Below are 12,152 nucleotides of genomic sequence, written 5' to 3'. Positions count from 1 at the left end.
TGGGCATTCCATTGGTGACACAATTATATCCTTTAGCCAAAAAAAACAAAAGAAATTATAGCAATAAAAACTGCTTTATGGCAGTTTTCTAAAAAAAGTTATTGTGTTCTAGTCCATGGACCCCGTCTAAAAAATAAGAAATTAACGAAATGTGATAGCCGAAAATTAAAATTTCACACAAAACCTCACAATAATCACACACAGAATGCGAGACGACCTTTTCCCCTCGTGGTCCTCTTTCATATGCAAACATGTTGGCGCAGTACCGCCAGAGCTCTGAGGCAGGTCGCTCACAACGTGACAGTGGAACCCCACCTCCAGCCCGTCACCGGAGAGGCCTTCCGCCATCGCACAGCTGTCACGGAGGAGCAAGCTCGGCTGGACGTTGCGGCTAGTGGTGTGTGGGGTGGCCTGATGATGAATACAGTCTTAGTCTTACTCTTAGATCCATGCTGCTGAAGGTGACAATTACTCCTCTGGTTAGAACAATAACTTGGCGACATGTCACGTGCATACAGTGTTAGGTCTAGCCATGAATGATACCCAATAGCATAAAACGTCTTGGTGGTGTGGCCGCTTGGGTTGGGTCACAGGGGCTTTGCCATCATTCCACTACAGTTTCTGGTGCCGAAACCCGGGACTGCGGGGAGGAACTAAGGATGGCGAAAGCAGAAGGCGCGTTGCGCGCATTTAGTGGCCAGGAGGACTTGGAAGAGTTCTGGCAGAAGTTCCAGGTCGTGGGAAAAATTCAGAAATGGAGCACAGGCAAGGAGCGAATGGCGCATGTGCCTCTGTATCTATCTGGCGATGCCTTTACGGTGTGGAGACAAATGGCTACTGCGGATCAGGAGGACGAGGATAAGGTGAAGGCACGGCTTGAGGAGTCGTTCGCCTGCTCGTCGAGGGAGGCGTACTCCCAGTTTGTGCGACGTCGGAAGCGGGAAGATGAAACTGTTGATGTTTATGCATCTGACTTGCGCCTTTTGTTGACGCGTAGTGGCCACAAGGAAGCAGCAGATGGAAAAGACCCGGTGCTCGTCGAGCAGTTCTTGTCAGGTCTGCCTCGTCGATTTGCAAATCAGCTGCGCCTCAGCGCGGCGGCTAGTGGGGATCCCACGATGACACAGCTGACGAAGCAAGCACGTGCTCTCCTTGCAGTGGCGGATGAGCCTGGTGTCAGCGCGTCTGCCGTAGGACCTGAGCCAGGAGACAGCAGAGTATGCTACCTGTGCGGAGAAACTGGCCACCTGAGGAGGGACTGCCCCAAGAAGAAGAAGGTGCAGTGTTTCAGATGTAAGCGATTTGGTCACATCAAGAGGCACTGTCCTGAGGCCAAATCCGAAGGACAAGTGAGTGGCAGGACTCCTGGTGCAGGTGCCAATGCATTTGCAGTATCACCAGATGTCGCTGCTGCAGAGTGCGAAGATGATGCATGTCTTGCCCTCGTTGCCAGGCGTCGTGGTGGCCTGCCGAAAGTCTTCGTGTCGGTCAATGGAGAGCGGACCAGGCTGAAGGCAGCCATTGACTCTTGCTCGAGTCGCTCCCTAGTGTCTTCTGCTGCGGTGCGTACACTGTCTGTGCCTGTCTGCAAGCCGTCGGGTGAGGACATGATCACGGCTATTAACGGCAACTCACTCGATATCACTGGCACTGTGGAGCTGACTGTCTCCCGTGATGACAACAATGTGTACCTGCCGAAAATCAAGTAACTAAGGATGGCGAAAGCAGAAGGCGCGTTGCGCGCATTTAGTGGCCAGGAGGACTTGGAAGAGTTCTGGCAGAAGTTCCAGGTCGTGGGAAAAATTCAGAAATGGAGCACAGGCAAGGAGCGAATGGCGCATGTGCCTCTGTATCTATCTGGCGATGCCTTTACGGTGTGGAGACAAATGGCTACTGCGGATCAGGAGGACGAGGATAAGGTGAAGGCACGGCTTGAGGAGTCGTTCGCCTGCTCGTCGAGGGAGGCGTACTCCCAGTTTGTGCGACGTCGGAAGCGGGAAGATGAAACTGTTGATGTTTATGCATCTGACTTGCGCCTTTTGTTGACGCGTAGTGGCCACAAGGAAGCAGCAGATGGAAAAGACCCGGTGCTCGTCGAGCAGTTCTTGTCAGGTCTGCCTCGTCGATTTGCAAATCAGCTGCGCCTCAGCGCGGCGGCTAGTGGGGATCCCACGATGACACAGCTGACGAAGCAAGCACGTGCTCTCCTTGCAGTGGCGGATGAGCCTGGTGTCAGCGCGTCTGCCGTAGGACCTGAGCCAGGAGACAGCAGAGTATGCTACCTGTGCGGAGAAACTGGCCACCTGAGGAGGGACTGCCCCAAGAAGAAGAAGGTGCAGTGTTTCAGATGTAAGCGATTTGGTCACATCAAGAGGCACTGTCCTGAGGCCAAATCCGAAGGACAAGTGAGTGGCAGGACTCCTGGTGCAGGTGCCAATGCATTTGCAGTATCACCAGATGTCGCTGCTGCAGAGTGCGAAGATGATGCATGTCTTGCCCTCGTTGCCAGGCGTCGTGGTGGCCTGCCGAAAGTCTTCGTGTCGGTCAATGGAGAGCGGACCAGGCTGAAGGCAGCCATTGACTCTTGCTCGAGTCGCTCCCTAGTGTCTTCTGCTGCGGTGCGTACACTGTCTGTGCCTGTCTGCAAGCCGTCGGGTGAGGACATGATCACGGCTATTAACGGCAACTCACTCGATATCACTGGCACTGTGGAGCTGACTGTCTCCCGTGATGACAACAATGTGTACCTGCCGAAAATCAAGGCCAAGTTTCTGGTAGTTGATTCTCTGGACGTGGTTCGCTCTGACATGCTGATTGGTCTTGACGTGATCTCATCGGCCGGTGGTGTTGCTCTGGAGTATTCAGAGAGTGACGGCCAGCTAACTGGTGCTGTGTTCGGAACGAGGCCAGTCGTGGCTGCAGTCGAGAGTAAGATCAGCAATGAAGAGCACTTGCCACGCCACGTTCAGGTCCGACAGGATGGAGACAAGGTCACGTTGGAGATGAGTGACTGTGAAGTGATGTTCGACCCCGAGAAAGGCTTCTGGGAAGTCACTTGGAAATGGTGCGACGGAGCTGCTCCAAGTTCACCTATCGGTACAGGCATCGGCGAGTATTCCCGCCAAGGATTATCGGATGATCAGGAGGTGAAGTTCGTCACCGAGGTCCAAAATTGGATTGATCAAGGATGGCTAGTTCCTTATGACGAAGGCTCGCACGGCGAGATTGGCGGTGTTTTGCCTCTGCTGGCAGTGTGTCAAGAGCACAAAGTGTCCACTCCGGTCCGCCCCTGTCTGGATTATCGCGCGCTGAACAGTCTCATTGTGTCTCATCCGGGCCTGGATGCACCAGCATGTGAAGAGAAGCTTCGGAAATGGCGCCAGTGCGGCGATGCTATGGATATCCTGGATATTCGGAAGGCCTTCCTGAACGTGCGTGTACAGCCTGCCTTGCAGCGGTTTCAGGTGGTGGCTTGGAAAGGTCAGAAGTTTGTCATGCAGCGCATGGGGTTCGGCCTTTCAATCGCACCAAAAGTCATGGATGCTATTGTCCGGTGGGTTACGAAGGACTTTCCGGCAACTGACAACTATGTGGATGACATCCTGACACCACGCCATCAGACCAAGGAGCTGGCTGCCTCTCTGCAACGGTATGGTCTACCAACGAAGCCGCCTGTGAAGCTTGAGGAGGCGTGCGTGCTTGGCCTGAAGATTGATGCTGAGGGAGACCAGCTGCGATGGGATCGTCGTGACCCGACATCCATTGATATTCCTGCTGTGCTGACGAAGCGTAGCATCTTTCGCTGGTGTGGCGCCCTGACGGCGCATTATCCTGTGTGTCGCTGGCTGCGGCCGATGTCAAGCTGGCTCCGTCGTTTGGCCTGTCTGACTGATGCATGGGATGAGCCGGTTCCAGAAGAGTTGCAGGTGTTGTGTCGTGACGTCATGGCTCGGGTGCTGAAGGAAGACCCAGTTCATGGTGCTTGGAGCGTTCCAAGCGGCGAGGAACACTCCTGGAAGATCTGGTGTGATGCCTCGAGTATCGCCTATGGCGTGGCCCTGGAAGTCGACGGCCGAGTGGTAGAGGACCAATGCTGGCTGAGACTGAAGAACGACACTCGCCACATCAACCTATCAGAGCTCGAGGCGGTCATCAAGGGCCTGAGTTTGGCGGTTGAGTGGAATGTGCGCAAGGTGAAGGTCTTGACCGACTCCAAGACCGTTTATGGCTGGCTGAGCTCGCTTTTCGGCCACTTGAAGCGAATCAAAGTCAGTGGGCTGAACAAGGTGGTGGTTCACCGGCGACTCCAAATCATCGATGACTTGATCAAAGCGGCTGACCTCAGCGTTGATCTGGAGTGGGTTCCATCTGCCAGCAACAAGGCAGACGAGCTGACTAGAGTTCCTGAGAAGCTCGTCCAGTACTGGAAAGGTCAGTCAGGCGTCGGCGAGTTTGACGTCGGCGTGTCTGGTGCCTGCATCGATCCATCTGCTCTTGGCCCTGTGTCGCTCCAAGAGATAGCCAGCGAACAGGAAAGTGATGCGGCCATCACAGCGGTGATTGCAGCGAAGACAGCTGAACAGGAAGTTGTCGCTGCTGGCTACAAGAAGATCCAGAATCAACTCTGTGTTGCCGACGGTGTCCTGATGAGGAGCTTCAAGGTGCCGACTGGTGAAGAAGAAGTCGTTCCAGTAGTCCCAGAGTCTCTGGAGGAGAGAGTGTTGCGCGCAGCCCATCTTCAGACTGGACACGCCGGTTGGGAGGGAACCTGGCGGTTTCTGCAATGCCGGTGCTTCTTTCCCTCAATGGCAGCAAAGAGCCAGGACTTTGTTGGCAAGTGTCAGGCCTGTGCTGTTGCCAGTCCGCAGCGTGGCGAGAGTGTTCCAGCTACGAGGTCTGCCATGCCATCTGGTCCGTGGAACACCGTGTTCATCGACACCATGGAGCTCGGCGGCAGTCGTGATGGCAGGTTCCACTGCGTCCTGGTGTGTGTGGACGCATTTACCAAATGGACTGAAGTCGTTCCGTTGCCCCGGCACGATGCACGAAGTGTTGCTGATGCCTTTCTGTCCATCTGTGCCCGGTGGGGCCCACCAGAGATTGTGCGCTGCGACAACGGCACCGAGTTTGTCAACGCTATCATGTCGGCTTTGTTTGCGGCGTTTGGAGTTCGAGTGCAGCATGGTGCAGTTCGTCACCCGCAGAGTCAAGGCACGGTAGAGAGGTTCAATCCTACGCTCCTCACTTTGATTCGGAAGGTGTTGGAGGAAGAGGATGATTGGAAAGCGGCTCTTGATCTGCTGCTATTCAAGTACCGTGTACGCCCGCATAGTGTCACTCGAATCAGCCCGGCCGAGGCGATGTATGGCTGGAAGCCGAAGCGCCTGGTGGTGGAGAAGTCCGGCAGCGAGCTATCTGAGAGCGCTTGGGTGGACAAGCTGAAGATGCAGACGGCCCGGGTGTGGGATTATTTAGACGGCCAGTTATCGCAAGCTGACTCCATCGATGAATCGAGATCTCGTGTCGCCTGTCCCTATCAGCCCGGAGATCCAGTACTGTTGCGACGCCAGGACCGACGGCAGAAGCGCCAGCCTCCCTACGAGCGTGGTTGGGTGGTCGAGGCAGTGGTGGCATCCTCAACGGTCGTCGTTGCGCACGGTCGCGGTGGCACGAAGATCGTGAATGTTGATCTGTTGAAGATGGATCCAGGCGAGGCTGAGTCAGAGTCAACGGAAGTCGACCAGGTGGAGGCCAGTTCTAGCAGCAATGGCGAACTGCCCATTGCCTTTGACCTGCCGATTGCTGAAGATGATCAGCCAGTTGGACGAAGCCTCCGGAATCGAGATACATTGAGAGCCCCAAGGAGGTATGCTCCGTGAGTGTGGAGCTGATGGTGTGCAGTAGTTCATTTGTTCTGTGGTTCTATTATTCTAGGTTGTATCCTAAATGCTATAAGTTTTTCCTTTCACAGCGTTTCGAGTGTATTCCGGTCCTTGCTCGTAAAGAGACTTGTCACCTGGTGGAGGTGTGATGATGAATACAGTCTTAGTCTTACTCTTAGATCCATGCTGCTGAAGGTGACAATTACTCCTCTGGTTAGAACAATAACTTGGCGACATGTCACGTGCATACAGTGTTAGGTCTAGCCATGAATGATACCCAATAGCATAAAACGTCTTGGTGGTGTGGCCGCTTGGGTTGGGTCACAGGGGCTTTGCCATCATTCCACTACAGGCCGATTCGAGCGCATCTTTATTGATGTACGGGTGTTCAACCCTTTTGCGTCTTCGAATCGTGCCACCTCCCTCGCTGCTAGCTACAGACGCCATGAACAGGAAAAGCGCCGGAAGTACGAGGAGCGAGTACGTGAAGTTGAGCATGCCTCCTTCGTGCCCGTTGTGCTCTCTGCCTCTGGTGGCTATGGCAAGCATGCCAATGCTCTTTTCACGCGGATCGCCTCTCTCCTGGCTGAGAAGAGTAAGGAGTCATACGGGCAGGTTATCTCCTTGCTGCGCTGCCGCCTTGGGTTTGCCCTGGTGCGTTGTGGTGCTATGTGCCTGCGTGGCTCAAGGAGCATGTTTGCTCCTGCCATGCCTGAGTCCCCTGCTGTGCTAGTGGCGGCGGAGGCACGCATCCAGTGAACCTGCACAGTGCAGTGATCCTACTGAGTGACAGACTCTGTAAATACTGTATAATGATGATTCGTTTTTATATATGTGTTGATTCTTCACAAAATGTGTTATTTTGCCCGTACAAGAGGCTCAGTTTTCCGTGTGACAAAAAAAATTCGTTTAGATGAAAGAATACGGGAGGCAAAAACCGTACACACTTCTGAAATGCGTAGCTTTTAGTAGTACACCGTACATTTTATGCAGAGTTCATTTTCTGCACAGTACTATAATTCATACAGGGAATTGTACGCACCAGTTTAGAGTATATTCAGCGGGCTTTAAACTAATCCAAGGCCCTCGACAGGGAGGGTCTTATGGCTTGTTTGTGCCCTTCAGGGTAGCCCTCGGGGCTACGGCCCTCAGGCTAACCTGTCGGGCACTAACAAGCCTTAGAACGAGGTCTGTCTCGTTGTCCAGGAAACGACCAATCAGCGACATTCCCGCCAAGGGCCTTATCAGAGTTTAAAGCCCGCTCAATCGTTATTTTACTACTCTTGATGACGCGTCGAGGGCCTTGGAATAGTTTAAAGCCCGCTGAAGATACTCTAAACTGGTGCGTACAACTCCCTGTATGCATAATAGTACGGTGCAGATAATGCCTGAGTCCCCTGCTGTGCTAGTGGCGGCGGAGGCACGCATCCAGTGAACCTGCACAGTGCAGTGATCCTACTGAGTGACAGACTCTGTAAATACTGTATCTGATGATTCGTTTTTTTGTGTGTTGATTCTTCACAAAAAGTGTTATTTTGCCCGTACAAGAGGCTCAGTTTTCCGTGAAAAAAAGAAAAAAAAAAAACGGTGCAGATAATGAACTCTGCATAACGTGTACGGTGTACTACTAAAAGCTACGCAATTCAGAAGTGTGTACGGTTTTTGCCTCCCGTATTCTTTCATCTGTACGAATTTTCTTTGTCAACAGCTTGCGGAAACCTATAAAAAGCGAGGATCAAAGTCATTAGAGTTATCGACAAGGGGCTCTCAAAGCCCCTAATTAGCTCCACAAGCTACATACATGTATATGAATAAGAATGAAGCTCGCAATAAGAGCCCAGCATTTCATTTGCTTCCATTCTACTTTGGTAACTCAGCACCACTTTAACTTACCAGAAGAAAATAATCTTTCATACCACACCAAGTCTCTCTGCACACAAACCACAAAACTACCCAATATAGTGGTACACAAGCATAATGGAAGTGAGATAATGCATGTAACCTCGTTCTAAAATAGTTAGTGCATGGCAGGGAGGGTCTTATGGCTTGTTTGTGCCCTTCAGGTTAGCCCTCGGGCCTACGGCCCTCAGGCTAACCTGTCGGGCACTAACAAGCCATAAGGCCCTCCCTAGCCCCTGCCATGCACTAACCAATAAGGCCCTCCCTGCCATGCACTAAAAAAGTATAAGCAAGAGTACATAACCCCCCAGAGTGTGCAACGCCGATCCAGCTCTGCATAGGGTCTTGGTCGAGCGGAATCGGATCTTCTGATGTCATGCGTACACTCCACACCAGCGCAAGGCCGGTCTCGAGGCAGGGTACCATTGTTTTTGATCCAAGAGCACCCGCGACTCCCCGGGTTCCCCTCAGATGTGTACGGTATTATGACGCAAAGATCCGATTCCGCTCGACCAAGACCCAGGCGTTGCACACTCTGGGGGGTTATGTACTCTTGCTAGAAGTAGTACCGCACAGTGTGCAAAGTAGTGCTGACCCGAATTTGCCAGCTGAATCTCGATATTTTGCGGCATAATTTTGCTCGTGCATCGTCGAAATTTTGCTTTCATTTTGCTAGGCCACTCGATATTTTGCTCCCTTTTTGCTCCAAAATTTGTGTCACGTGTGAGAAAACTGACCGAAAGTGGGTTACGTGTTGGCAAAAATGAGAAAAAGTGAGTCACGTGTTGGTAAAATTGTGCCGAAATGAGTCATGTGCACCGTATATGTGTAAAATCTCCCAATTCCCAGCGAACACACCGATATTTTGCTCCATTTTGCCAGCAAATTCCCTTTCAAAATTCTTCGATATTTTGCTAGAAGAATTGCTAGCAAATTCGGGTCAGCACTAGTGCAAAGCCTGATCTTCTGATGTCATGCGTAGAGTACGCTCCACACCGGCTCAAACAGCAAGGCCGGTCTCGTAGCAGGGTACATATAGGGTTGTTTTTTATCCGCGAGCCCCGAAGGCTCCCTGGGCCCCCCTCAGATGTGTACGGTCTTGTGACACAAAGATCCGATTACGCTCGACCAAGACCCTATGCAGAGCTGGATTAGGCGTTGCACACTCTGGGGGGCTATGTACTTTTGCTAAGCTTTGTTAAAAACAGCAATCTGTGTCGTATTTAGCGGGTGCGACACCTTCGAGTACTAATTTGTTGACCCCGCCAATCAAAGTGAATGGCATGCAGGCTGGTACGCACCTGATACGCGCTGCAAATTCCAACATGCTGGAATTTCCATTTGGGCGCGTTTACGTACGCATGGCGCACCAAAAGCCAGCAAAAATACGCGCAAACGCGTGGTTTCACGCGCGCACACACCAGTTGTGAACACAGCTTAAGTCCAAGGATTTAGAACTTTTTCCTCAACTTGAAACAAGAGTTAGAAATGAAAGAAGAAAAATCTGAAGCCAAACGACTTGAACGCAAACTGCCAGATTCTCAGTCAAAGAACTTGGGGAACACATTAAACGTAACAACTGAAAACATCTGTTTATAGAGAAGTAATGTAGACGACTTATGTATATACTATGTGCTAGTACAATACACAACAACAAAGCTAAACCAGTTAAGGTATGCTATGTCGGGATCAATCTATTATTGCCCTCATCATCTTGCAAATAATAGATGCATAATTACTAATTAAAATACGACATAATTACTCAGCCGTAGCGGGTTATGGGATATCAGTCTGCCTCAGATTTTCACTGATCTGAAATTGCAGATTTGAAATTTACAATGGGAGGAAATTATCAGGACTGGAAACACACTTGGTTAGCCAGGCTCCTCACGTCCTGGAAACGCTCTGTCGAGTTTCCTGGACCGAATTGTGGATGCCATGGAAGATGGGTGGGTAAGTGGAAGGGCACCAGGTTAGTCCTGTCGGTAGTATTCCCTCCGGTTTATGAGTATCTAGTTACAATTATAAACCACTCCACTGTTCATCACCGACTTCGGTTGGAGTGGTTGTGGCTGGGTCGCTCGTTGGTTTGGTTATTCCACTGGTCGTGGGTGTAGCAGCCTGGGTAGTGTTAGCGGATCCTGTACTCGACTCGTTGATCTCTGTTGCGGAGAAACAGAGAGGACACACACAAGCATCTCAGCAAAGCAGACAACAGCATACCATCCCCGCTTCGCAAAATCTGATTTCAAAAATTACTATGGAAACCCACCAACATTTTGACTTTAGATCTTCACTTATTTTGTTCCATATTGCTCTCCTGAACTCATAGTGCTCAGGGTAATATTTGAGAGGAGAACACTTACAAGTTACGGTACAGATGGCCCGAAAAAGAGGAATTTCCTCACCTCTGAGGTCACCGGTGCTCCTGCCTATCATGCAGTCAGCCAGAAGGTTGTCCCCGGCCGAGCTTGGCCCGCTTGCCACCTTAAACACACCTCTATATACTCGTAGATGTCTGTGTGCATCGTGTATCTAGTAACAAGAGTAGATAAACAAGAGAGTGCAACTCGCGGATGGGTAGGCCCACAGCGGAATATTTTGTTGACGTAATCTTTTCGACGACGCACGCGCTGCGAGTCTTTCGGAAAGTTTTCCCTCGTGCTCATGGCCGGACTTCCACTACAAGGTCGGTGCCCAGCACGTGCTCTCACATTGCTCTGCGGCAAAATGCGCATGTCTCTGAAAAAAGGTGACGTCAGCAAAAAATTCCGGCGGGGTATCTGCAGATTGTGCAGGATAGATCCGGAGTTGCACACTCTTGTTTATCTACTCTTGCTAGTGTCTAGTAGCTACCACCATTTCTCCGGGTATTAGGTTTTGTCTTCGCCACCTTATCATTATTACTCAAAAAACTCTTTTCAGGAGCTGTATTGAGTTTTTAAAACTCTCGTGAAATTGCAAAATCTGGGTTTGCGTTAGGGCTGAAAACCCCTGAATAGTCAAACTGAAAACCCCTGAATATCCGAACCTCTGTTCTTCTACCTCCCCAGCTCGAACATCCGCGATGTGAAGAAAATTCAAACTGGAAAACGCGATCCAATCCGCACACAACTTCCGGTTTTTCTGTGCTCGCACTGCACATGAACCATCCTGGCAAACAGTCCTACAGCGCAGCACCACAGGATGTGCTACGAAGTTGTTTCGCGAATTCCGTGTATGCACACTTAACCGTATCCATATATGCACACGTGACCGTATCCATAGCTGAGTGGTCAGGATACCTACCAACCATATGGCTTTTGGCCGGGATTGTTCCGATATCGACGGTAATAGCGCCAAAGAGCGAATCGCAGATACGACCATTTTTTTTACAAATTGCATGCGAGGCGAGCACGTCTGTGAACAGCATGCCCAAGAAAGGGGACGTTCCCTGTAGGTCATGGTTGCATGGCTCATGCAAAGTAGAGGTCAGAATAGCTTGAGCCTCAGGAATCTGAGGACTTTGAATGACCATTCTACGTTGAGTGCGTGAGCCGATGAAAATTTTGGTTGGAGGATACAGAGTTTTGCTCACACGCAGTAAGGCAGCTCTCAAAAAGGCGGGACGGCTATTTTGTTGCTTGTGGATGGCATTTAGCAGCAATAGTTGGAGAGCCAAGATCTGTAGCACATCGCATCCATATGACAACTGGACGTACAGAAACTAAAAATGAATTGAAAACGCCCACTAGGTTGGTAAGTTAGTAACGATGATTCCGAGACCTTTGGTCGGAGGAGTTACTTTTGCCCCGCTCCCACTTCCATCCAATATGCCACCGCCCCGCTGTGCAGCATCTGATGGTTCTGTGGTATTCAGTGAAAAACAAAAACAAAAAAAACTTACCAGGTGTGGGTGGGTAAAGGCAGGTCGTTGCACTTGTACAGACACCGACTTCACCACACTCTTTGCCGCTGTCAGCATCGACCGAACACTGGCTGGTGACTCGAGACTTGTCCACGCAGCGTTGCTTGTGGCACACGAGGTCTTTGTTAGCGCCGCTGGCATCACAGCGTGTTCCATCCTTCACGAGCGATGGGTCATCGTGGCTTCTTGGCGGGGACGCGTACAAACCATTGCACTTGCCAACATCGGGTACGCGAATGGTTTCGGCCAGAACGTCACTACTGGGTTGAATCTTTCGAGCAACTGGAAGGCAGAACAAACTACCACATAGGGAATCTCCAGCCGCACAGGCTGCATAGGTTCCTGGGGTGGAATTGGACGATTTGAAACCACAGTTACCAATACGGTCTCCATCCATGTTCATGATTGTGAAGCAATCCTCAGGAGCTGCCCCTTGATCCATATCGTTCCAGACACTCTGACAC

The 12,152-nt window shown here is 51.1% G+C and overlaps 3 protein-coding genes across 3 annotated transcripts in view; 1 reads left to right on the top strand and 2 right to left on the bottom strand.

Moving 5' to 3' along the window:
* The first annotated feature begins 1,715 nt into the window (after window positions 1–1,715).
* LOC135821644 (uncharacterized) lies at window positions 1,716–5,879 on the top strand. Its single transcript, XM_065334642.1, has one exon. The coding sequence runs from the start codon at window positions 1,716–1,718 to the stop codon at window positions 5,877–5,879; it is 4,164 nt and encodes a 1,387-aa protein (XP_065190714.1).
* Window positions 5,880–9,223: 3,344 nt separating this feature from the next.
* LOC135821941 (disintegrin and metalloproteinase domain-containing protein 9-like) lies at window positions 9,224–12,127 on the bottom strand. Its single transcript, XM_065334906.1, has 2 exons — window positions 11,668–12,127; window positions 9,224–9,943 (listed from the first exon to the last, which is right to left on the bottom strand). Exons 1-2 carry the CDS (start codon window positions 12,089–12,091, stop codon window positions 9,804–9,806), a joined length of 564 nt encoding a protein of 187 aa, XP_065190978.1. The 5' UTR covers window positions 12,092–12,127; the 3' UTR covers window positions 9,224–9,803.
* Window positions 12,108–12,152, bottom strand: part of LOC135821643 (uncharacterized) — a 70,833-nt gene continuing 70,788 nt past the window's right edge. The window contains exon 39 of the mRNA XM_065334641.1: window positions 12,108–12,145. Coding sequence (XP_065190713.1) covers window positions 12,108–12,145 — 38 coding nt within the window. The remainder of the gene's footprint in view (window positions 12,146–12,152) is intronic.

This window comes from Sycon ciliatum, chromosome 7, assembly GCF_964019385.1.
Source record: "Sycon ciliatum chromosome 7, ocSycCili1.1, whole genome shotgun sequence".
NCBI lineage: Eukaryota > Metazoa > Porifera > Calcarea > Leucosolenida > Sycettidae > Sycon > Sycon ciliatum.
This window is presented reverse-complemented; position numbering and strand designations above follow the sequence as displayed.